Source organism: Carassius auratus, chromosome 46 (genome assembly GCF_003368295.1).
Source record: "Carassius auratus strain Wakin chromosome 46, ASM336829v1, whole genome shotgun sequence".
Lineage (NCBI taxonomy): Eukaryota > Metazoa > Chordata > Actinopteri > Cypriniformes > Cyprinidae > Carassius > Carassius auratus.
In genome coordinates this window covers 13,189,172-13,217,025 of record NC_039288.1, presented here as the reverse complement: position 1 = coordinate 13,217,025, position 27,854 = coordinate 13,189,172, and the positions used below count along the sequence as shown (strand labels likewise).

General features: G+C 35.7%; 2 protein-coding genes across 2 annotated transcripts; both read right to left on the bottom strand.

Moving 5' to 3' along the window:
• Positions 1–338: 338 nt before the first annotated feature.
• On the bottom strand, positions 339–10,423 carry LOC113064260 (sialidase-3-like). Its single transcript, XM_026234926.1, has 4 exons — positions 10,378–10,423; positions 2,756–2,832; positions 1,529–1,810; positions 339–1,382 (listed from the first exon to the last, which is right to left on the bottom strand). The coding sequence occupies exons 3-4, from the start codon at positions 1,793–1,795 to the stop codon at positions 489–491; spliced, it is 1,161 nt and encodes a 386-aa protein (XP_026090711.1). The 5' UTR covers positions 1,796–1,810; positions 2,756–2,832; positions 10,378–10,423; the 3' UTR covers positions 339–488.
• An 8,789-nt stretch (positions 10,424–19,212) lies between these two features.
• Positions 19,213–20,745, bottom strand: LOC113064259 (sialidase-3-like). Its single transcript, XM_026234925.1, has 2 exons — positions 20,552–20,745; positions 19,213–20,404 (listed from the first exon to the last, which is right to left on the bottom strand). Exons 1-2 carry the CDS (start codon positions 20,588–20,590, stop codon positions 19,466–19,468), a joined length of 978 nt encoding a protein of 325 aa, XP_026090710.1. The 5' UTR covers positions 20,591–20,745; the 3' UTR covers positions 19,213–19,465.
• Between the last annotated feature and the right edge of the window lie 7,109 nt (positions 20,746–27,854).

The window sequence follows — 27,854 nt, the reverse complement described above, 5'->3', positions numbered from 1 at the left end:
TTGAGACCAATCCCCTACAGTAAACTGATTCCCCAGCCCGTTATATTTCTGACGTACTCCAGGACAACTTACTTACTACAGCAGTCCATTCACACATAACTCTTTTATCCATTGAAAAATGTGAAATGGAACGGAACATAATGCAAGGTCTCAGGATTAACATGGTGTGTTCTGTTTAATTTGATTCCAGTTTCCATAAGAAAAAAAAAAAAAAAAGGTTTCAGTGAGAGTTAAATGTTCTACATTTACGATTAAAATAAAGCTAAACTAATTAAAGCATGTTTACTGTTTCCTAAATATTGAATACCTCAATCAGAATTTTTGCCGTGCTAATATGGAAAGCATATTGCCTGATTATGATTATTTGCTGTTTGAATTAAAAACTAATGCATTTCAAATTTGAATTTTAACATTCAGCAATTGTAATGAGCAAACAAGTGAACTAGCAAAAAAATCAAATCAGTTTTAGTTTTTCCAAAATAACATTGCTATGGAGATTCCACAGCGTTATTGATTTTGAAGAACTTGAAGGCTATCTCTTCAATTTCTCTTTTCTGTCCACATTCCATGAGACAAGCAATGTACTCTCTATTCTCACACTCGGCCAGATCCGAGTATCCACTTGGACCATTATTGATTGTTCCATTATAGGTCCATTGACTTGGATCTGATGGTGATTTATTCACATAGATTCCGAGATTCTTTCTCTTGTGTTCAGTGGTTGGATGAGAATAGAGCAGCAATGGAGGGGAAGGAATATATAGCACACTACCTTGGCATCCCTTATCGGTCTCTTTCAGCTTTTGAACAGTAAAAGGTTTTTCAAAAGCTTCTCCTTTACTGGTGCTTAGAGCTTCGACTCTGTAGCCAGATGTACTTCGAGCATTGCAGTACAGTAAACTATTATAACTGTCATCTGTGATCTCAGCCATCTGACATTCATTAGATTCACCTTCCATATGTTTTCCTACATGCCAAGTATGTCCTTTATCATCACTGCAAAATGTGACTGCATGTGATTTGGGTGCATTCGGCTGAACAAAGTAATACACATATCCTGGGATAATCAGTCTTCCGTCCTTCATTTGAATACCATGTCCTGGTCCAACAGCAAAGGTGGCCCAGTTTTTCTCATGTTCACTGATCACATCTTTCAGTTCTGTAATATCACTCCAGATATTGCCGTTATCCTGACTGGTTATGTAACAAAGCCGTGCCTGGTTCTTTTTTGCTTCAATTTGACTAGCTTCAGAGACCCCATAAGGAACACAAATGAAAAACAGAAAGAGGGTCTTAGATTCTCTCTCATAGACTGGACATGGATTCATGCTGCGGTGGTTTGGTAGACAAGCTGAAGAAAGCAGCTGATGAGTACTATCCCACTGAAATAAAATGATGACATCATGACAGTGTCCATGCCTTATATTAACTAATGAATGCAAGACTGGGAAAATAATTTATAAAATAGTGCAGTTGTAAGAAAATAGTAAGTAATAGTATCCTATGATCTTGGTTAACATGTCTATACCTTTATGTTATTCTTGTCTTCCTCCCACAATCCTCTTCTCATCACAAGCTTGTCTGCATCTGTGTCACTTGGTGTTTTCCGTTTTTCAGCAAAGGCAAGGTAGGTTTTATTTTCACTGATATAGAGAAGAGCTGGAATTCTGTATGTCACCTGTCGTTTTCTACAACACCAACTTGGCCAACAACAACAACAACTTTGAGGCTGTTCCTGTTTGAATATTGTTGTTTTTATGTCTGTTAGATCAAATGATGGTGTTTTGTCATCCATTGTTGAATGTAAGACCTAGAAATAGAATAAACAGTATCAGATGAGACAAATGATCAAATTATACTTTTAATATTATAAAATTATAAAGAAAAAGAAAACAAAATATGCAATTGTTTTTCTATCTTTTTGTATAATGGTGACATTTTTTTTTTTTTAATGTGAGAGTAAAACCTCTGAAGCAGTTTTCAGCATGGACAAGATTTAGTCTTCGAAAGCAGGAAAAAGTAAAGTCTCTCATGCCTCTTATCCAAAACGTTAGATTCTTCACACTTGTTTGAATTATGTTTTTGTATTTGAAAGATATTGCTTGACATCCCAGTTATCAAATCAAATGAAGTGAAATTTGACAACAAATAATTTTAGACATTTTTTTAAATTATCTTTATGCCTTTTAGCCATGTTGTAATTACTTATAATTTTATACATTTTTATACATATTTATACATATAATTTTAAGAGGATGTATGAAGTTTTTATGTCAAACAACACATTTAAGTTGAGCTAACTAATTTAACATTTCCTGCAACTCAGAATTTCTTGTATATACTTAAATGGCATTCTAATTTACTTGCTAAACCATGCAAACTGATTGTCTTAAAAAACAACAAGTGTTACTACAGTAACTTAAGTACTTTAACGTCCATTTAAAATTAATGAAAAAAAATGTTTCATTCAACACATTTCACACTTTGAATGAACCGGTAAGTGTTTTTGTATGGCACTGGGGTCATTCAAACATACCGTATGACAGTCTGAAAGCAAATGGTTGAGGTAGATTCTGTTATTTGCAATACTGCCTTAAACAACGATATCAAAAGACTTTTCAGGGTTCAGATTTTTATTTATGGGTGAACTAGGTATATAATCATTAATCTTTATATAAATATCGTAATAGTATACCACCAAATACAGAAGGAAACAATTATGTGCTTCTCAAATATGTGTAACATTGAGACTTACAAAGCAAGTTAGTTGTAGAAGTATCAGAGTAAACAGGTAGGCCTCAGATGGTTGTGCAGTGCTGTCAAATCTGGGTTCTAGAAGTCAAAACAATTAAATTAAAACAAATTTAAGACATTCAACATTTACAGGACAAATATGTTTGTCAAAGTGTGAATAAAAAAGTCCCTGACACTTTTTATTCTAAAATACTGAAAACAATTTAGGCAGCAACATATGTGGTTGCAAGTCTCGGGCCATCAGGAATTGTAGGTGGGGGGAGTTAATGTACAGTGCTATATCCACCGTCGATAACATGACTGAGGTGCCCTTGAGCAAGGCACTGAACCCCCAACTGCTACCCAGGTGCTGCAACATAAATGGCTGCCCACTGCTCCCTGTGTTCACGATGTGTCTGTTCACTTTGGATGTCTCATCACGTTTTTTTCATCACTCATATTTTTTAGGGGTTGAAGTAAATTGTACTCTTAGAACAAAAAAAAAAAACTTGGTTTCAGGTACACTGCATCAGTAGTATGTAGTCTGCACGAGCTGTTGAAATATGATTGATGGCTTTGACCTTTGGCCCCTCCCCCACATGACCTTGACTTTTGACCTTGATATTTTGTCCTTGACCCCTTCCCACTCGTCCTTGACATTTTGACCTTGACCTTTTGTCCTTGAACCCTCCCCCACCCGTCCTTGACCTTTTGATCTTGATTCCTTGATTCAGTGTAAATACGGACAGCGTGCGAGAAAAATGAATCAAGAATGAAGATAATGTTACCTCATATTATAATACGAGTGTGCGTACCCTCAAAAATAATCTGTTGAGTGTTTAAATCATTTCACAGTGATAAAATAAAAGTATTAAATAAAAATCCTAATAAATAAATGGAAATAAATCTGTATAATAAAAGTTTTAAATAAAATCCTAATAATTAAATGGAAATAAAACAATCAATAAAGAAGCTGTATAATAAAGTTTTTAAAATAATATCATAATACTGAAATGGAAATAAATCAATAAAGAAACTTTATAATGATAGGTTTTCAATAAAAATTCTAATAATAAAAGTTTACTTTTAGTACTAGATTAATATTGTACAGCTGAAACCTCAAAAACATGGTCCTCTCTTTCACCCCTCTCTTAGAGTCTCTCTGCGTGTGAGTTTATCTGTGTGTGTGTGTGTGTGTGTGAGTAGCTCCTGACAATTTTGCGAGATTCAACCCCCCATCTCTTTACACTCTACCTTTGTGTTCAAACATGTGAGGTATCCATACGATGTGACCATTTGTCGTTTTTCCAGGTAATTGTTGGTAATTTGTCAATGTTATCCGTAGCACTCTCTATCCGCTCTCATGTCGAAATGCATCTGTGAACCACGTGGCGCGGGTATTAGGTTGCATTCATATCGCTCTCTGCAACCCTCTCTCTCGCTCCCTCTCATGCATGTGTACACATTCATTCCTCTCCAAGTCTTATTTTCTTGTTTTACATGAAAATAAATACATTTTACCTGGATCGGGGGAACAAAAATATATATAATTGAACAGAACGAAGGATATGGGCTATTGAAGAACCCGGACATGTCATTGACACAATTCAGTTCATTATATGTAGAACCTTTTATATTCATATTCACATCATATTAATGATTATTGTATCACCCCCCACCCCAAACCTACCAACATGGTAACCATTCAAAAGATTATGTAGTAAAACTGATCTTTTTCAAAAGCGGTATAATTATTTATTTTTTACTGTACACATACCACCACACAATAAAATGCTGCATGCACGTACATTTTTAATTCAATTTAGTTTTTAAATGATCTGAATTATGACTACTCAATAAATTTAATCATAAACCACATGTATCTTGTAATTATATTAGTGTAATATCCATGCCAAACAAATTTGTATTCTGATAATTAATATAAACAAGCAGACATACACATGAACATATCAAGTTAAAAAGAGACTTATCTCTATTTTAAACAATATGAGTGCAAAACAATCTTTGCACTCACATACAATCATGTGTGTATTTATATATATCAGTGGTTCCCAACCTTTTTCAACTCGCAGCCCACACAACCACACACATATGTTTGCGCGGCCCACTTAAAAAAAATAAAATAACTGACCCCGCTATTGTTGGGTTAATAATTAGTACTCAGAAGCTAGATTGTTAACTGTTTTTATTGAATGAACTAGGGCTGTGCGATATGGACCAAAAAACAAAACAAAAAAACTCGCGATTTCTTTGATCAATTTTGCGATTGTGACACACCGATATGCTTTTACAGTCATAAATGCTTTCAGGATTAATTTGAAACATATTTCCAAAAGAAAACCAATTAGAGCTTTATCAAAAAGTTGTAAAATCTCTAGAGCAGACAAAAGTCTAAATTATCACTATAGTAAAGATGTAACAGAATGTATAGAGTTGTAAATCCCATGTACAGGGACTTTTTATTTTATTTTGTGTCATGCATTGTTCATAGAGCTCATTAATTGTAGCGGTGCCTCAGGTGTTTGCAGTGTGTGTACAGCATGTGTATGCGGTCAGCAGCAAGAGCGCATAAATATAACACGTAAGCACATTAAAATAATGCACAAGAGCGAATCTCTCTGTTCGCATGCAGATTTCCTTTGCTCTGTCACAAAACCAGACGTGCTTGCTCAGCTACACACTGCTCTGCGCGGAGAGAGTGTGCGCACTTAAAATGTGTCTCCTCTCACTCAAACTGTGTCACAATTCTCTCTATGCTCGTGTGTTAGATATTAATCATTTTCGCACGTTTTTATTTCTAGCCTTTTACCGAGTGCCATGTGAACACTCTGATCCATTAACATGGGCTCGGAAAAAAGGCGCATCACAGACAGTGTGTGAACCTGGAGTTAGGCATATGCCCAGTTTGTTCTGTTTTGCACTAGGCACAATGCATTCTGATTGGATCGGATAGCATACTACGGGAGGTCCGGGCCACGGAAAATCGTGCTATAAAGCGATTTAGAAATCGCCCACGCTCAAATCATGATTTTATGATGATTTCTTTTAACCGCACAGCCCTAGAATGGACTGGAAATGAACAGAAAATAATTGGTGGCCCACCTGCAATACCACCCCGGACCACAGGTTGAAAACCACATGCACAGTGAGAGTACACACACATTTATTATTTAAATACAAACTTTTATTTTGGATGCGATTAATCACGATTATAATCGTCTCAGCCCTAGCTAGAATATAGCTAACATATATAATAAATATAATGAAATAATTTAGTTTAGGCTATGCATAGTGCCTAGACCTTCTAACAAATGCTTATAGAATCCTCCAGTTACTAGCAGCGCTCCGGTCTACGCTCTGAAAGCTGCCAGTTCACACCAATGCAACGAGTCTGTGCGGTGCATCATCTTGATAGCACAACTCTTTTACTTCCGTCCAACTTCCGACTTTTCACCTATTTTTTGTAGCTGGATATATATATATAATTTGTTGCGTCTAAATATGATTGAGGATACAGTTATTTGATAAATCTAATTGTTATTGACTTTTGATCTTATTACCATTCAGGGAGGCTTAGGAATACTTTGGGGTGGCTTCAGCCCTCCTAAAATAGACCAAACGCGTCCCTGCATGTTACTAAACCAAAGCAAATCATTTATCATACATTTTAATCATGTATTCAACATACACTTATACGACATATACAAACACATTTTAAATGTATTTTAAACAAAAACTGATCATAGACGCTGCCTTTTCAAAATTACAGACATGTATATTCATGCTGCCCACATATATACAGACTTTAGCCATTAATAAGTTTTAAGATAAGGAAAAACGTAGGGGGATGTCAAAATATCTCCATTCCCCCAAACCCACTCAGACTCCAGGGTTTAAAGAATATGGAAATAAATAATTATATAATGACATCATGCTACTAAAGCAATTCATTCATTAAAAAAAAAAGTATTCAACATTTAAGTTAACCGAACTCATAAAACACACCATTCTCTTCTTTTAAAAGAGAAAATAAAATATTATTTTAATACCAAAAATGTGATAATTTATATGTGATATATATGACATACTATATAAAATAAACATTTCTGATGATAAATATAGTATATATATAAAAAAAATCCCTTACATTTTTTAGACTGCTAAGAGATGTCCAAACCTGAATGAAATATCCCCAAAATAAAATAATAAAATGTAAAATATAAATAAAAATGTAAAGTTAAATCATAAACAAAATCTCACAGGACCTCGTAACGGTGTTCTCCTGTATGTGAAACTGAGGGGGTGCTTCACAAACCCCTTACAGCAAGGATGGAGTTCCAGACCGTATGATCTCAGTAAGTGGGGTACATTACTTCAAAGCTAACATTAATGTAATGTTTAAATAATCAGTACCCCCACGACATGTAAGTGAAAATGTAAAAAATGTAAGTGATATATTTTTTTATATATTTATCATCAGAAATGTTTATTTTATATAGTATGTTATATATATATATATCACATTTATTATCACATAATTGGTATTAAAATAAGATAATTTTTCTTTTTTAAAAGAAGAGAATGGTGTGTTTTATTAGTTCGTTTAACTTAAATGTTGAATACTTTATTTTTTTTTTTAAATGAATTAATTGCTTTAGTAGCGTGATGTCATTATATAATTATTTATTTCCATATTCTTTAACCCCTGGAGTCTGAGTGGGTTTGGGGGAATGGAGATATTTTGACATCCCCCTACATTGGTGTTTTTTCTTTATCTTAAAACTTATTAATGGCTAAAGTCTGAATATACATAAATATGTTGTCAGCATGAATATACATGTCTGTAATTTCGAGAAGGCAGCGTTTATGACCAGTTTTTGTTTAAAATAAGTTTAAAATGTGTTTGTATATGGCATATAAGTATATGTTGAATACATGATTAAAATGTATAATAAATGATTTGCTTTGGTTTAGTAACATGTCTGTTACTGGGATGTGTTTGATAAACTTAAATGGTGAATACTTTAAATGGATGTTCTGCTTTAGTAACATGTTGTCATATATAATTTAATATTTTATTTATTTTTTTCATATTGTTTAAAATAGAGACAAGTCTCTTTTTAACTTGATATGTTTATGTGTATGTCTGCTTTATCAGGATACAAATTTGTATAGTGGCATGGATATTATACTAATATTACAAGGTACATGTGTATTATGATTACATTTATTGAGTAGCCATAATTCAGATTGCTTAAAAACTAAATTTAATTAAAAATATACGTGCATGCAGCATTTTATTGTGTGGTGGTATGTGTAAAGTAAAAAATTTATAATTATACCGCTTTTGAAAAAGATCAGTTATACTACATGATCTTTAGAATGGTTACCATGTTGGTAGGTTTGGGGTGGGGGGTTGATACAATAATCATTAATATGATGTGAATATGAATATAAAAGGTTCTAAATATAATGTGGAAAATGTGTTGCGACCATTAATGTGAATTGAATTGAATTGGATTTTGTCAATGACATGTCCGGGTTCTTCAATAGCCCATATCCTTTGTTCTGTTCAATTATACAGTACAGACCAAAAGATTTGGACACACCTTCTCATTCAAAGAGTTTTCTTTATTTTCATGACTATGAAAATTGTAGATTCACACTGAAGGCATCAAAACTATGAATTAACACATGTGGAATTATATACATAACAAAAAAGTTTGAAACAACTGAAAATATGTCATATTGTAGGTTCTTCAAAGTAGCCACCTTTTGCTTTGATTACTGCTTTGCACACTCTTGGCATTCTCTTGATGAGCTTCAAGAGGTAGTTACCTGAAATGGTCTTCCAACAGTCTTGAAGGAATTTCCCCAGAGATGCTTAGCACTTGTTGACCCTTTTGCCTTCTGTCTGCGGTCCAGCTCACCCCTAAACCATCTCGATTGGGTTCAGGTCTGGTGACTGTGGAGGCCAGGTCATCTGGCGCAGCACCCCATCACTCTCCTTCTTGCTCAAATAGCCCTTGATGCCTTCAGTGTGACTCTACAATTTTCATAGTCATGAAAATAAAGAAATGTCAGGAGAAATGGGCAGGATTCAAATGCGGGTTTACACAAGGCTTTATTTAAAGCAGAGGAGTCAGAGCAGATGAGTCACGTTCACTGGATTACTCGTAGTGACTGGATGAATAGTCGATGCATATGAATCACGGCCGATGAGTAACACTCCACGGCAATTCGTATGACCGCTGAGACCGGAGTGATGAGGACAGGAAGCTTCCAAGAGCTCTGCGCTTTGTAAGAACAGGGGGCAGAGAAATCAGCTAAACACACTGGAGCCTGAGGACAAGACACGACAAAGGTGAGTGCTAAGAACAGCTAGAAGATCCGAGCTATTGAAACGAGTAACAACAGTCTGACAATAGGCAGAGAAACACAGGGAATGATAAAGGTGTAAAATTAGAAGAACATAGAAAACAGGTGGCGAGCAATTAAGGTTCACAACACAGAAACAAGGAGGGCGGGGAAAACTCAAACAGGTAGACACGGTGAGCTGACAAGTGATAAACACACACACCAAAAAAGGCAGGTGATTAGCCCCGAGACCCGACAAGAAAATTCTTTGAATGAGAAGGTGTGTCCAAACTTTTGGTCTGTACTGTATATATTTCCCCCCCGATCCAGGTAAAATGTATTTATTTTAATTTAAAAGAAGAAAATAAGACTTGGAGAGGAATGAATGTGTACACATGCATGAGAGGGAGCGAGAGAGAGGGTTGCAGAGAGCGATATGAATGCAACCTAATACCCGCGCCACGTGGTTCACAGATGCATTTCGACATGAGAGCGGATAGAGAGTGCTACGGATAACATTGACAAATCACCAACAATTACCTGGAAAAACGACAAATGGTCACATCGTATGGATACCTCACATGTTTTAACACAAAGGTAGAGTGTAAAGAGATGGGGGGTTGAATCTCGCAAAATTGTCAGGAGCTACACACACACACACACACACACACACACACACACAAACAGATAAACTCACACGCAGAGAGACTTTAAGAGGGGTGAAAGAGAGGACCATGTTTTAGAGGAACTGATATTAGTTCTATTAAACTTTTATTATTATTATTTATTATGGGAATCGTTGTGTTTTGTTGTGTTGTGTTGTGTTGAGCCACTCGCGTCCGGTGTTGAAGTCAGATAAAATTAGCAAGCAGACAGAAAAATGCATTTAAACTTACTGTATTATTATTTTACAAACTGGTTCATTTATTTACTGGCTAACTGATTAGGCTATTTTAAGTTAGCGTTAAACAAAACATTAAGTAAATTCTTTGATTCACCTTGAAATTAGCTGCAGCTTATAATAAACCCAGTGAGTACATCAACAAAGTATGGATAACTAATGATATTGAAGTAAAGTAAATATAGGATTTTATCATTTTTATATACATTGTACTTAATATATATTTAGCCTTGTTAAATACTTTTTGCTTTAGACTGGACAACATGACAACATATAGGCTAACATAAAATACAAATAAAGATCTAAATGTAAGTCTGTATCTTCCATCGATAATTCTCCAGTAAAATACAAGAAGTAATACTCACAGCAATTATCTTTCCTGCAGCATCAGCAGCTGAGTCTTTCAGAAAGTCTGTCACCACTAACACCACACAAGCCCTTATAGTCTTACCCACCCATTAAATAAATAGAGGGAGGACATTTTCCAGATTTGGTCATCGCAGCATTTCTTGCACCCATTCATGTTTTGTCAGATTTTGAGTGAGTGATGGCATTTTAAAATCTTGTTGTACTTAATAATATATATAAAAATAAGAATTATTAGATAAACCTTTCTGAAACACCAGTCAGTGTTGTTATGACAGAACATTAAAATTTAGAGGATATAACAGAAGATATTCAAACAGAAGATATACTTCAGAATAACCATTCAGCATCCATAAGCTCAATTTTCAGCTAGAAGATTAAGATGCAATATCATTAAATGTGCATCTGGCCACCCTGAGTAATCCAGTGGGGTTTTATTCTCCAATTTTTTTGGAATGAACGGATGAGAATAGAGCAACCATTTTCTAGAAAACTCAACACACTCCCTTGGCATGTCTTTCCGGATTCTATCAGTTTTTTTATGGATAAATCTGTGCCAAAATCCTCTTAAAAGCTGTAGCTTAGTCCCTTTGTTCTGTAGCGTCTTTAAGCATTGCAGAGTCATATGTTTCTCGTCAGTAATCTCAGCCATCTGATACGCGTATGACTCAACATCCATTTGGTTCCCCACCTTTCATGTGTTTGGAGCATTTTAATAAATATATGTGCTATGTTGCATATTCATATTTTTGCTTAACCTGTACAACCCTCTACATTGTGAGTAAAGCACTCGCATATGCGACAAAATCAAGACCAAGTGCTTCAGAGTTTCACTCTCCGTCAAGCGATCTTCATTGTCTGCTGTTTTTAAGTTCAACTGAATGGATGTTGACTCTGTTTTTATACAGGCTGTGTGTCATACACACACATAGAGACACAGATAGAGAGAGAGACTTTGACTTTTCAAACCACTTTAATTAATAATAATCAATGCAAGTTTAAAAATAAATCCTAATCAAACATAAAATTATTAAACATTACAATTAAAAACCAAATGCCCTGAATCACACACAGTCACACAGTCAAGTGTACACTGTTGATGCCAAGACATTTTATATCTGCAACACAGAATAAATAGACTGTTGGTAAATGTAAAACCCAATCTTACAATAACTACAACAATTCTCCAATACTTTGAATAATGAGTTAAGTCTAAAACACTCACAAAACATATGAAAAACACTGTCACAAGCACAAAATAGTTTGTGGCTATAATACAATGTAGTATCCTCCATAGAATATCCCCACATCTCTTAGAGATAGGAAGTTTATACACTAACCTCCATGATGGATAAATCTAATCTGAACTAGAAAGCCAAGACCTACATTTATTATCTGGTCTTTGCTTCAATTGTCCCAAATGTACAGATTTGACACAGACATGGTATACATTTTTTCACCAACTAAATGAAACACCAAGGCACTATAATCACTATAAGACTGTTAGAATCAGATTCCCAATCTTTAGGAACTACCTCGAACACAAGAAAGTTCTGAGAAATAAAACAATTTAAAAGAACATTATTAACGTAAGGTCCAGGCACTCGGCCCAAGGAAGGTATCCGGTGCTGGATGAAGGTTTCCTGCGTGTTCGGTCTTTTCAGTTATTCAATTTAGGCTAAACTCAAATCTGACTCCATTTTATTATGTAATCTGACTCCATTTTAGTATGACCTTGAATTTAGGTTGAAATGCAAATTGGTAGTATGCCTTTTTTTTTTTTTTTTTTTTTTTTTTTTTTTTTTTTTTTTTTTTTTGCGGGGACGTTGTGGCCTAATGGTTAGAGAGTTGGACTCCCAATTGAAAGGTTGTGAGTTCGAGTCCCAGGCCGGCAGGAATTTTGGGTGGGGGGGATGCATGTACAGTTCTCTCTCCACCTTCAATACCATGACTTAGGTGCCCTTGAGCAAGGCATCGAACCCCCAACTACTCCCCGGGCACCGCAGCCGGGTGTGTGTTCACAGTGTGTGTGTGTGTGTTCACTGCTCTGTGTGTGTGCACTTCGGATGGGTTAAATGAAGAGAACAAATTCACGTCACTTTTTAATTAGTACTCTTCTGACAATTATTGTAGTTAACTCCTACATTTATATCAACTTGTTAATTGGGGTGCTCATGTTGCTAACAAGGATACAACGTAATCTACTAGAGTCAATAATTACAGAGTAAAACAGAATAAAATCCAATGTAACAATTTATTATCAGTCAGGTAAATATGTGTTCTGCCAATTACATATCCAATTGAAACATATCAAATCATAGAATTAGAAAACATCAAATTGTCAAAGATTAATCAAAGTAAAATATGCATGCCTGACCTATAAATACAAAATACATAGTATGAAGTGAAGAGACACACCACACTACTGGCTTTCTGGCTACAGAATCGCCCTGATCTTTTTGCTGCAATCCTTTAAATACCTCAGACAAAGGCAAACATCCCCCGAGATGAAGACAGAAACTTACAATTGGAATTTGATTAGGTCAGGTCCAAGACCAGGGTAGTTTACACCTCAATGGGAACAGAGGGTAATTTACATGGAAGACCCTGGAAAAGGGCACTCCCATTACAGTAATCAAAATATCTCTTTACTCTTAGGATCTGTATTATCTTTTAATCTACTTTTCTAAGGTTGAGAACATTGTACCAGTCGCCCTGAGACAATTCAAATGACACCAAACATGACTGTAAATATCACTTGCATTAATGCAGAATATTATACTATTGGCAATTCTGAGGGAAACTAAAGGCGGGCATACACGGTGCGATTTTTGCTGTCATACGAGTTCGCATGCGTTTTTTTTCAATCGTGTGGAAATTGCGTATTCTCGTATGGTCGCGGCTCGTATCATTTGCGATGAATTAAGCAGAGTAGCTTACGAGCACTTCCCGACCTCCCGATCATTTTTAAACATTTTTGTGAGCTATCGGTTTGAATTTGTGCCATTTGTGCAGTTGAACGAGCCGATTTGTTGATTTATCTGAAGTTGACCAATCACAAACTAGGAAAACCACAGAAGAAGAAAGACGAAGATGGCAGCGCCAGGAGGATAAACTCGCTGAAGTCTGACAGGAACAGCAAGCGCTGTATGATGTTCCTAGCAACGTATTCCAATGCCATTTTAGTTCTCTCTCTCTCTCTCTCTCTCTCTCTCACACACACACACACACACACGCATATGTAATTTACAGGGACTCTCCATAGACGTAACGGTATTCTATAATGTATATCCCCATACACTACCTCAATCCATCACGGAAAATGCATGTTTAAAATTTCTATTAACACCGTATAGTATTTTTTAAAGCCATTTGGTTTACGAGGGCACAGGAATTGTCCTCACAAACCATGTTTACATTGTAATACCTATTTTAGATATTTATAAACCATATACAAGAACACACACACAGGGTAACCAAACGTCCCGGTTTCCTATTGATGAAAAATAACCTGCACGTGTAGGAAACAGTCACGGCTCGTATCAATATTTTATATGCAGTTATGAGAGAGGGAGAGCAGTTATATTAGGTGCGTTCCACTTGAAGCAGCGCTGCAAAGAATGATAACCTGTATGACATCAAAGTACCGCGAGAGCAATTCGAATGCATTGGATATGTGTGCTGTCTTATCGCTCTCGCGGTACTTAATTTCATACAGTGATCCTTGTGTGTGTGCAGCGGTGCTTCAAGTCGAAGGCATCTATCAACTTCGTGCGATTGCTTCTAGAATTCGCAGGTTGTAAAAATCGTGTCGTATATCATCTCGTCCGTACGATTTTCAGATAAACTCACTTGTGCCGTGTGCGTGTACATACGATCTTCCGACCATCCGAATTCGCACCATGTACGCCCGCCTTAAGTGGAGGGAGTGTGATGGTGAGGTGTGAACTACTAGGTGTGGTGCATCTTCGATGGCACTGTAACTTATGATGGAGGGTATTCAAGAGAGTGTTCAAATGTTAATTATCAGGAAAGTTCTTTGTTTTCTTAGAGAGAAGTCGTCCCTCAGTCCAGATGGTCCGGCTCCAGTCTTACATTAATAAAGGAAATTAAAGTCTGAGGGAAAGATTGAAAGGTAAAAACTGAAAGGTGAAGGATGAACATTCTCCACCAAGGTCTTTTGCATTAAGAACAACTGTTTATCAAGACCAAATCCTCCAAATTCTTGAGTATATATAATGCAAACCCACCCCAAGACACAGGATCTGGACTATACAGAAGTTTTTGTAATGTTTGTAACCTCATTGCCAACACTTTAGATTTCAGATGTATTAGTCCTTGTCCTCCCTCTTCCACAGGAAGATAAAGGATACCCAGAGGAAGCCAATGGCAGCCATTCCAAAAATAAAAATTAACAAATACTTTTTGAACTCCAGAAAGTAAATCCTTAAGAGGATCTAATACAATAAATGTACTATGAAATACAAGAAAGAAACCCAATATCCAAATTGTGCATTTTTGCCACTGTAATCACATACCTCATCAAAAACAGATTATCAAAATGTTTGGTCCATATGAATGACTGATGCCATATATTTCTTGACTTCCCTGTGACTTCCCAGAACACATTTCCTGAACAGCTTGTGAAATCTCTCCAAAAGTCAAAGGCCTATCCAACTCATTACATTCTTCTTCTGTTAATTTGGATAGGTTATATATAAGTTCAGTATTTACTGTATCATCACATAATTTCGAATTATATAAATCTTCATAAAAAGAAAGAGCATAAGATTGAATTTCCCTGTTGATCTTTTACCACACAGCCACTTGGTATTTACAACTGATGGAACCTCTTCTGTTACCTTGGATTTTTTTTAAGACCAAAGAAGAATGATGAAGGAGCATTCATGTCATTCAGCTATGCAGTCTGGTCCTTAGAAGGGCTGTTGCGATTATTCACAAGTTAACTCATGATAATCATGCAATAAATTGCGATTATATATTGTAATTGATTGACAGCCTTAAGTTAAAATTACTAAAATAAAATGTAGGCTTATGCTGGCAATTCATCGGTGGATTTTCCTCGTCAATATAGGCTATATTTTTCCACTCTTTTTTCATTACCTGAGAAACCTCTATATTTCTGACATTCCAAAAACACCTCCTACTGGCAGAGAATGAATGTGCATTTTCTATAATCCAGTCTGCAGTTTTTGTTCAGACCAATGCTAAAATTCACTCACATAAATCCGTTTTAAATTACATAATTTATACTTCCAATTAATCGCTTTTTTTAAAAAAGATTTAAAGGTTCAGTTGTGAGGTTTATCATTTTATTATTTATTTAGTTTTTTTTTTGTTAAAACTTGTATCTCAATGGTAAATCAATTCATATTCCATGGTCTAAAAATGAAATAATAAAAGTGTCTGCTAAATGAATAAATGTAAATGTATAGGGCCCCAATCCTATATTTGCCTGGGGCCTCCAATTCACTACCCCCCCCCCCATGTTATATATTTTAAATATTAGTGAAACCATAGTTAATAGAGCATGAAGAGTAGACAAGTTTCAGATGTTTTTCAAAGAACTTGTCTATTAGACACACATAAAAAAAAAACCAAACAAACAGAAATACCATGTTCTTATTACTTCTCTTTCTTTGCACTGAGCAATTTAGTTACAGTACAAAACCTCTTTGTGTTTCCGCAAGACAGAGCAGCTTACTTCTTCTGAACATGCAAAATGTACATATATTATTTATTATTACATTTGGTACAGCCCATAGCGCAAACTGTAAGATAAAAAAAAGAAAAGAAATGGAAAAATACAAATAGATTAGATTTATTCATTCAAATGATCTTTCTAAAGTCAAAATTTAGCAAAAGTAAAATTTAAAAAAGGACATAAAATGTGAAGTACCTGTAAAAAAAATTGTAAAAATAATGTTTGGTGTCATTTTTGCATTTGCACCATATTGTATGAAATTTGATTTGTGAAGTGTTACACTGTCCCTTTATAATGGATGTTTGATGTTTTTTTTTTTGTTGTTGTTTGTTTTTTTTTTTTTAAGACAATCAGTTTGCATGATTTAGAAAGTAAATTAGATTGCTGTGTAAGTAAATGCAACCAAGAAATTCCAAGTAGCAGGAAATGTTAAAGTAGTTAGCTCAACTTAAATATTGTTTGAAATAAACATTGGAAATTGCACTTTATCATACGTTTTTAAAAATGTTTAATTCTGAAGACAAGACAGTGGTATACATTAAAAAGCACAAACTCTGTATATTTATTAATACAATGTTTTAATAAAGTTTAGGTACAACTAGACCATTAACAGTAAAAAAAAGCCTTTAATTCGCCCAAATATGCCACAAATTCTAATAGCAGAAATAACTAAGATCCTTGGTGCCTGTTAACTTCTACACCTGGAGTGGCAACAAGCTGATCTGCAGGAAGGAAGTAGTGATGGTAACAGTGAGAGAGGGAATGAAGATATGGACTTAACTAAATGGAGGTATGGAGAAACAAAAGAGTTAGTGATAGTAGTATAGAAGGCAGTAGTTCAGATAGGAGTAAAGTAGGTAGGGCTATGGCTTGTTAAGTGAAACATACTGTACACAGTACTATTGTTACGGGCAGACAGAATTGTGAAGCCTCTGTATTCCAGGCAGGACTCCAAGGAATGTTATCATCAGATACTTCCTTTGGGTGGGAAAGGTTTTTCACTGACCTTTGGACATGGTACAGCACGTATCTCATGAGAAACAGATGTTTTTGAATGCTAGTGTTTTCTACACATGCATACAGTTTAAAATGCTTGATTTTAGTACAGCAAGACTCTAATCTAACCAGTGTTAATTTTGACACGAAATATTAATTTAGTTTTAGTCTTAGTCTTTTGACTATAATTCTTTTTAGTTTTAGTCAAGTTTTAGTCATCTGATTTGTTTTAATTTTAGTCTTATTTTAGTCGACTAAAATTGCTTGGTATTTTAGTCGACTAAAATTGCTTGGTATTTTAGTCGACTAAAATAAGACTAAAATCAATAACAGATTTACTAGACATTTTTTTACAGCTGGTATAGGAAACAAACTTAACCAAAATATATAAAACACAAATTCAACTTTATTTCAACACAACTGTGTCTTTATTTCGATTCAAAAGCTTTTATGCAGCAACAAACACTGTCATGATAATGTAAACAATAACTAGCTGCCAATTGACCATCAATAAAAGAAAAATAAAGTTAAGTCCAGGACCTTAAAGCTTACAGCTGTGCTGAATAATAAGTGCATACATTTAAAGTAAATATTTAATAAGTTGGCAGCTAGGTGGATAAAAAAAAGTAACAAGATTTTATAAGGTATTAATTTGTCTAGCAATATTGTATGTTTTAAATACTACAATATTGCTAGATTTGTATGTATAATGATAGGATGTGAACATTCATGTTTCACATGACTAATATAGAAATATTTGTGATATTGTCAACAAGTAGAACATTATAAAATATACTAAACATTAGTATTAATCAAATGTATTTATCATGATATTACGTATTAGTATTGTGCTCGCATCTAATTTGAAGAAGGGGCTATTTTACAGTACTTTTCAGTTCGTAATATTTAATGCTACAACATCTACGCACTGCTTAGCTCAATAAACAAAAGAACATCGTTGTAAAATTACATTTCAGAAAATGTCCGGGTGGCTCGTCTGTAAATGTCTTTTCAAATTGGTTGTGTTCTTGCCACGAATGAGCGCTCTGCGTGCTTTACACTTTGTTTTGTTTTGTTCGTCGTCAAACGTGAAGTGAGCTGTGGACATTTTGTCACTCTTTTAGACAGTAGGGACTTTAAGCAACAGCTGCGAATGGAACGGCTACATCGACCGGAAGTTTGCCGTCACACCGCTGTAGCCAAGAACGTAAAAGTCACTAAGCAACGGTAAAACAGAACAGCGCAAAGCAGCATTAATTCATTTATTGAGATCCAAAAAATATATAATTTAAAAAAGCAAGAGAAGGATTGCTTTTGGCGTTAAATGACAATCTTTTGTCAGAAGAGGAGTTTTTAATATTGTATGATGTAAATAAGTCTAAAAATATAACATTTATTTACCTAACCTCTCACGTTGTAGCGACTCTGGCAAATCAGCTGTTCTCCCGTAGTAGACCGTTAAATTAGAACGTCACAAAGTAGCAGTTAAATTCGCGCAGGCGCAATACAACGCCAGAATGGCGTTGCCGTTCCAACAGAGGCTGTTGCTTAAAGTCCCTATCACCTCTTCGAATGCCGACTTCCCGGGAGCTCATAAAAACTGAAAACCTTCGCTTCACGTCTCAATAAGTCAGGCTCTGATTGGTTCTCTTCTCTCATGCAGTCTGTTCTGTTTTGCCGGTTCTTTTGCTCATTCCTCAAATCTCTCCCGTCTGCTGATTTTATTTTCGTCACAGTCTATTTTCGTCTCGTCCTTTATTCGTTGACGATAATGTCAATCAATTTAGTCATAGTTTTAGTCTCCATCAGTGCCTTCTATTTTAGTTTTCGTTTCGTTTTCGTCAGCAAAAATATATTCGTGACGAAAATAATGACGAAAATATTTAGTCAACGAAATTAACACTGAATCTAACTGCCTTTTTATGGGGAACAAAATCTTAAACAAAGCAATAAGTTCTGCACAGCAGAATATCAATATGAGATATTTATAACTTTTTGAAATAAGGAAACACCATGTTCATGTTATTTGAAAGTTTATTTAAATATCTCTGCCGCAAATGCATCGAAAGCAAATCAGAGATATAAATCCATATATTCATCAGATTGTCTATTGTATAAATTGAATGTGTAATCGTTAGATCTGTTCAATAATTATATACTTATAACTTATAAATATCTGATAATGACTATTATTCTAATTATGTGTATATATAATGCATTTGTTTGGTTCCATATAAATCCCATTTTCCAAATCAGTATTTATAGAAGCAGTTTTCAGCTACAAAAACAGAGAAAATATGGATTTGTTGTGATTAGATGTATTGTATTCATTTGCAGGTACTACCACTACTATAAAATGAACACTTTTACAGCTTTTTCACAGGGAGTTCGAACAGCAAAAAGGCTATTTCTTCATTCTCATGTTCATTTCCACACTCCATGAGACAAGCAAAGCGTCCAGGTTCATGCTCTACCAGATCTGCATACCCACTGGGACCCTGATGCAATTTCATTATAGGTGCATCTGGCCACCCTGAGGAATCCACTGGGGTTTTATTCAAGTAGAGACCAAGATCTACTCTGTTTTTTGGATTGAATGGATGAGAATAGAGCAACCATGTCTTTGGAGGACTACTCTGTTCTAGAAAACTCAACACACTCCCTTGGCATCCCTTTCCGGTCTCTATCAGCTTGCTTGGGAATAAAACTGTGCTAAAATTCTCTCCAGAGTTGTTGCTCAGCGCCTCTGTTCTGTAGCCAAGGCTGGTTCGGGCATTGCAGTACAGAGTACTCATACCGTTCTCGTCAATGATCTCAGCCATCTGACACTCACACGACTCAACATCCATTTGGTTCCCCACCTTCCATGTGATTCCTTGATCATCACTGTAGAATGCTAAGGCATAAGGAGTGAAACAGCAAAACGATAAGCAACAACATGATGTGCAATCAGGTTTGCCTGTGTACCGATAAGCATGTGCTGGGATAATCAGTCTTCCGTCCTTCATTTGAATACCATGTCCTGGTCCAACAGCAAAGGTGGCCCAGTTTTTCTCATGTTCACTGATCACATCTTTCAGTTCTGTAATATCACTCCAGATATTGCCGTTATCCTGACTGGTTATGTAACAAAGCCGTGCCTGGTTCTTTTTTGCTTCAATTTGACTAGCTTCAGAGACCCCATAAGGAACACAAATGAAAAACAGAAAGATGGTCTTAGATTCTCTCTCATAGACTGGACATGGATTCATGCTGCGGTGGTTTGGTAGACAAGCTGAAGAGAGCACCTGATGCCCACTGTCCCACTGAAATAAATTGATGACATCATGACAGTGTTAATGCCTTCTATTAACTAATGAATGCAAGACTGGGAAAATAATTTATAAAATAGTGAAGTTGTAAGAAAATAGTAAGTAATAGTATCCTATGATTTTGGTTAAACATGTCTATACCTTTATGTTTTTCTTGTCTTCCTTCCATCCTCTTCTCATCACCAGCTTGTCTGCATCTGTGTCACTTGGTGTTTTCCGTTTTTTCAGCAAAGGCAAGGTAGGTTTTATTTTCACTGATATAGAGAAGAGCTGGAATTCTGTATGTCACCTGTTGCTTGCTACAACACCAACTTGGCCAAGAACAACAACTTGGCCAAAAACACCAACTTGGCCAACAACACCAACTTGGCCAATAACACCAACTTGGCCAACAACACCAACTTGGCCAACAACACCAACTTGGCCAACAACACCAACTTGGCCAACAACACCAACTTTGAGGCTGTTCCTGTTTGAATATTGTTGTTGTTCTTTCGTCACCCATTGTTAAATGGAAGACCTAGAAATAGAATAAACAGTATCAAATGAGACAAATTATCAAATTATACTTTTAATATTATAAAATATTGAATAGTTTTTTTGTATTTTTGTATAATGGTGACATTTTTTTTTAAATGTGAGAATAAAAACTCAGTTTGCAGCAAGAACAAGATTTGTTACATCATCGAAAGCAGAACAAAGTACAGGCTCTCATTCCTCTTTTAGTTAGATTTTTCACACTTGTTTGAACAATGTTTTTGTATTGAAAGACATTGTTTGAGATTCCAATCATCAAATCAAATGAAGTGAAATTTGCCAACAAATAATTTTATATATATTTTTTAAAATTATCTTTATGCCTTTTAGCCATGTTGTAATTATTTTAAATTTTAAAAGTGAAGTGACCCATACTCAGAATTTGTGCTCTGCATTTAACCCATCCGAAATGCATACACACAGAGCAGTGAACACACACACACACACTGTGAGCACACACCCGGAGCAGTGGGCAGCCATTTATGCTGCGGCGCCCGGGGAGCAGTTGGGGGTTCGATGCCTTGCTCAAGGGCACAAAAGGATGTATGAAGTCAGTTCTGGTAACTCAGAATGACTATTTTCAAGAAATTAATTATAAAGTTCAATTTACTATGTTTTTATGTCAAACAACACATTTAAGTTGAGCTAAATAATTTAACATTTCCTGCAACTTGGAATTTCTTAGTTGTATTTACTTAAAAGGCATTCTAATTTACTTGCTAAAACACGCAAACTGATTCTCTTAAAAAAAAAACAAGTGCTACTCCAATAACTTAAGTACTTTAAACATCCATTATAAATTAATGAAAACAATGTTTCATTCAACACATTTCACACTTTGAATGAACCGATAAGTGTTTTTGTATGGCACTGGGGTCATTCAAACATACCGTATGACAGTCTGAAAGCAAATGGTTGAGGTAGATTCTGTTATTTGCAATACTGCCTTAAACAACGATATCAAAAGACACCGGGTTTAGAAGATTTTTCATTTTTCAGGGTTCAGAATTTTATTTATGGGTGAACTAGGAATATAATCATTAATCTTTATATAAATATCTTAATAATATACCACCAAATACAAATGAAACAATTATGTGCTTCTCAAATATGTGTAACATTGAGACTTACAAAGCAAGTTAGTTGTAGTAGTATCAGAGTAAACAGGTAGGCCTCAGATGGTTGTGCAGTGCTGTCAAATCTGGGTTCTAGAAGTAAAAAATAAAATAAAAACAAATTTAAGACATTCAACATTTACAGGACAAATATGTTTGTCAAAGTGTGAATAAAAAATTCACTGACACTTTTTATTCTAAAATACTGAAAACAATTTAGGCAGCAACATATGTGGTTGCGAGTATCGGGCCATCAGAAATTGTAGGTGGGGGGAGTTAAGTCGATAACATGACTGAGGTGCCCTTGAGCAAGGCACTGAACCCCCAACTGCTACCCAGGTGCTGCAACATAAATGGCTGCCCACTGCTCCGGGTGTTCACGGTGTGTGTGTTCACTTTGGATGTCTCATCACTTTTTTTCATCACTTATATTTTTTAGGGGTTGAAGAGTGTAAAGTGTACTCTTAGAACTACAAAATCCAAAAAAAAAAAAAAAAAAAAAAATTGGTTTCAGGTACACTTCATCAGTAGTATGTAGTCTGCACGAGCTGTTGAAATTTGATTGATGGCTTTGACCTTTGGCCCCTCCCCCACATGACCTTGACCTTTTGACCTTGCTATTTTGTCCTTGACCCCTTCCAACTCGTCCTTGACCTTTTGACCTTGATCTTTTGTACTTGAACCCTTCCCCACTCCCTCCTCCCCACCTGACCTTGACCTATGACCTTTTAATGGTCACAGGTGTTGCTATGACATCTGTTTGTATCAGCATCGGATTGGATTCGCTTAGATAAATAGGATCCCCTTCAGATTTCTGAGAAAATCAGAAAAAGAGCTATGAATAATACATAGACATGGACTTCTTATACTCATCTAAAACCCCAGAGAAGGAATTGGACGAAGAGATGATCGAAAGACTGACTCTGGCACTGAGAAAGCCATAAAACAATAATTTGTGTCTCAGTTTAAATACGGACAGCGTGTAAGAAAAATGAATCAAGAACGAAGATAATGTTACCTCATATTATAAAACAAGTGTGCATACCCTCAAAAATAATCTGTTGTGTATAAATAGTTTCACAGTGATAAAATGAAAGTTTTAAATAAAAATCCTAATAATTAAATGGAAATAAAACTGTATAATAAAAGTTTTAAATAAAATCCTAATAATTAAATGGAAATAAAACAATCAATAAAGAAGCTGTATAATAAAAGTTTTAAATAAAAATCCTAATAATGAAATGGAAATCCCCTCTCATATCGAAATGCATCTGTGAACCACGTGGCGCGGGTATTATGTTGCATTCATGTCTCTTTCTGCACCCCCTCTCTCTCACTTCCTCTCATGTATGTGTACACATTAATTCGTCTCCAAGTCTTATTTTCTTATTTTAAATGAAAATACATTGACACAATTCAATTCAATTCAATTCACATTAACAAAACACATTTTCTACATTTAGAACCTTTTATATTCATATTCACATCATATTAATGATTACTGTATCACCCCCACCCCCAAACCTACCAACATGGTAACCATTCTAAAGATCACGTAGTATAAGTGATCTTTTTCAAAAGCTGTATAATTATTTATTTTTTACTGTACACATACCACCACAGAATAAAATTCTGCATGCACATATATTTTTAATTAAATTTAGTTTTTAAATGATTTGAATTGACTACTCAATAAATGTAATCATAAACAACAATATCAGTATAATATCTATGCCACTATACAAATTTGTATTCTGATAAATAATATAAACAAGCAGACATACACATAAACATAAGTTAAAAAGAGACATTATGAGTGTGAAACAATCTTTGCACTCACATACAAGCATGTGTGTGTGTATTTATATATATAAAAGAATTATACACAGTGAGAGTAGGCACACACATTTATTAATTAAATACAAACTTTTATTTTGGATGCGATTAATCACAATCATAATCGTCTCAGCCCTAGTTAGAATATAGCTAGCATATATAATAAATATAATGAAATAATTTAGTTTAGGCTGTGCGTAGTGACTAGACCTGCCAACAAATGCTTATATTTATATTTTATATTTTTAGGACTATAAGTTGTAACTGTTACCTGAGTATAAGTCGCATCAGTCCAAAAAAACGTCATGATGAGGAAAAAATCATATTTAAGTCGCACTGGAGTCGCATTTATTTAGAACCAAGAACCAAGAGAAAACATTACCGTCTCCAGCCGCGAGAGGGCGCTCTATGTTTTCAGTGTAGACTACAGGAGCACTGAGCAGCATAGAGCACCCTCTCGCGGCTGTAGACGGTAATGTTTTCTTTTGGTTCATTTCTCTTGGTTCTTGTCAATTTAATTTTGATAAATAAGTCGCACCTGACTATAAGTCACAGGACCAGCCAAACTATGAGAAAAAGTGCGACTTATAGTCCAGAAAATTTTACTGAAAGTGCTGCTCCTCTCTGTGCTCGCTGACCAGAGCAGATGCAGAGTGAGAGGCGTGTGCACGCTGGGAGAGAGAGAGAGCTCGCGCTCGTGTGGCAGTACTGAAGAGTCTCAGAGACTAAATAATGTTTGTCCAAGGAAGTCGCTTTGGGGGTCTGAAAAGTCACTAAGTTGGCAACACTGTGCGGGAGGTTGCATAGCGAGACCAAACTAACGATGACACGTGATGAATCCTCCAGTTACTAGCAGTGCTCCGGTCTGCTACGCTCTGAAAGCTGCCAGTTCACACCAGTATAACGAGACAGTGCGGTGCATCATCTTGATAGCACAACAACTCTTTGTACTTTCGTCCAACTTCCGACTTTTCGCCTATTTTTTGTAGCTGGATATATATATATAATTTGTTGTGTCTAAATATGAATGAGGAGAAAGTTATTGATAAATCGAATTGTTATTGACTGTTTTTCTTATTATCATTTTGGGAGGCTTAGGAACACTTTGGGGTGGCTTCAGCCCTCCTAAAATAGGCCTAACGACGTCCCTGCATGTTACTAAACCAAAGCAAATCATTTATCATACATTTGAATCATGTATTCAACATATGCTTATTCGACATATACAAACACATTTTAAACGTATTTTAAACATAAACTGGTCATAGACGCTGCCTTTTCAAAATTACAGACATGTATATTCATGCAGCCCACATATTTTATGTATATTCAGACTTTAGCCATTAATAAGTTTTAAGATAAAGAAAAAACACCAACGTAGGGGGATGTCAAAATGATCCAGATTCCCCCAAAACCCACTCAGACTCCAGGGGTTAAAGAAAATAAATATGGAAATAAATAATTATATAATGACATCATGCTACTAAAGCAATTCATTCATTAAAAAAAATTAATCGAACTTATAAAACACACAATTCTCTTCTTTAAAAAAATAAAAATTATCTTATTTTAATACCAAAAATTTGATAATATATTTGTGATATATATAGCATACTATATAAAATAAACATTTCTGATGATAAGTATAAATTAAAAAATATCCCTTACATTTTTTAGACTGATAAGAGATGTCCAAACCTGAATGAAATATCCCCAAAATCATAAACAAAATCTCACAGGACCTCGTAACGGTGTTCTCCGGTAAGTGAAACTGAGGGGGTGCTTCACAAACCCCTTACAGCAAGGGTGGAGTTCCAGACCATATGATCTCAGTAAGTGGGGTACATTACTTCAAAGCTAACATTAATGTAATGTTTAAATAATCAGTACCCCCACTACATCTGATGTTCACAAATTCTTTCAGAGAAAGACCCTCGATTGTATTCAGCCATTAAAGATGGTTCAGGACAGATGGCTCTGCCGACCCATGCATCCTAAAGATGTAATCTGAGAACTGTGCTTTGCTATGGTCGTAAACCTTACACATATCTATGATACTTTCAGACACAGAGCAGAAAAGACATTTTGCAGGGCCTCTGTTTAGCTTTTCCAAATTTAAAAGCAAAAATAATCTATATTAAAATGACCACCTTTACATCTAAGCTGTAATTCTATTTTATATATTTTATATTAAAAGTATCTTTACTATCCATATTATATTCTTTATTTAAAACAATATATTTAACTGGCAGTATTCCCCCAATGTGTGTTTTCCTTCAGTTGTTTGTCCTTCGGCCTTTTCTCTTCTAGCCCTTTTAACGTAGTGCTTTTCATTTACTGTAAGATCACTTTACACTAGTGTACTGAAAGTAACTTTTCTTAAAGTTTATTGTTGTATTTTACTGTATCTGCATCCTTCTATTTATGTCCTATACTGTAAGTCACTGACTAGCAAAAGGATTCCTATTTCCCCAAAGGAGGTCTTTGTAACAGTGTTTTGAAACCTTGAACTTCAGGTTTGTGTATCATCGGCGGCCAAAGTTTGAGTCTGACAAAAAGAACATGTTTTTGACTAAACTGTTTGATTTTGACTTGGAAGTTTTAAGTTTGCACAAGCTGGTGAGTAGTTTTGAGGTTGTGTTTATAAATGTGAAAAAATGGTGAACTGTCTCATGAATTGTGGGTTAGCAATCGATACAAATTGTAATGCATTTTTAATGCCACAGAACATTGTAAAACTTACACATGCAAGTCAAAAAGCATACAACACCAAAATTACATACTCAGCACTTCACGGCACTCAAACACACGCAAACACCCCTCAAACATTGTGTAAAATATACCACACACACACACACACATACAACACTGCAAATATAAAAAGCACGTTGATACTTACTGTTCAGTATTTTTACTGTATTTTACTGTTTATACACTCAACAGATTATTTTTGAGGGTACGGAAACTCGTATTATAATATGAAGTAACCTTATCTTCGTTCGATTCATTTTTCTCGCACGCTGTCCGTATTTTCACTTCCCGGGGGTTGTAGGTGAGTATAAGAAGTCTATGTCTATGTATTTTTCACAGCTCTTTTTCTGCTTTCCTCAGAAATCTGAGGGGGATCCTATTTATCTAAGCAAATCCAATCCGATGCCGCAGCTGGTGGGGAAACCCCGCCCTACAAGGGACAGACCATAAAATCTTTTGCCGATCACCGATCACTGGATGGTCACGCACAGACAAGATTTATCTTTCACATAAAGGACACCTGTCGCTGAATGGTCACGTACCGAAGGTGGAGGGCTGGAGTGAGTTGCCGGGGAGGGCGAGCTCGCTGCCGGCCGTCCATGATGTCCAGGCGGAGAATCTGGAAATCTTGACAGGAGAGCAGTTTTCTCCCTCTCTGGGTCCCAAGAGGGCATGGAGAGTTGCGGAAAGCTAAGCACCGGACCTCACTCATCCTCCTCCTTCACTAGATGGCAGCAGCGGGCGGTTCGAGAGCGTTAACAAAGGCCCTACTCACGCATCCTCTGCCAACCTGTGGAACCAGGTGAGACCTGCACCCCACACTCGCACCACACTCCGGCCTGCTCACAAGCCGCCCGAGTTGGGTGTCTGTGTTCCACCTTGCTGCCCCCCCTTACGAAAAATAACCATGGTTTTATTATAGTAAAACTGTAGTAACCCATGGTTTTTTGGCGTATTGACTGCCATTTGTAAAACCACAGATTTACTACAAATACCATGGTTAAACTATGGTTAATATAGCAAAACCATGGTTAATTTGTGGTTACCATGGTTTAACTACAGAAACCATGGTTTTTTGGTTTTATTTGTAGTAAAACCATGGTTAATTTTCGTAAGGGCCATTGCGGGTACGGCTGTGGTTCCGCTGGTCCCACTTGTACGCTTGCTGGTCCACCTCCTCCTTTGGAGTCAGAAGGTTCTAAGGT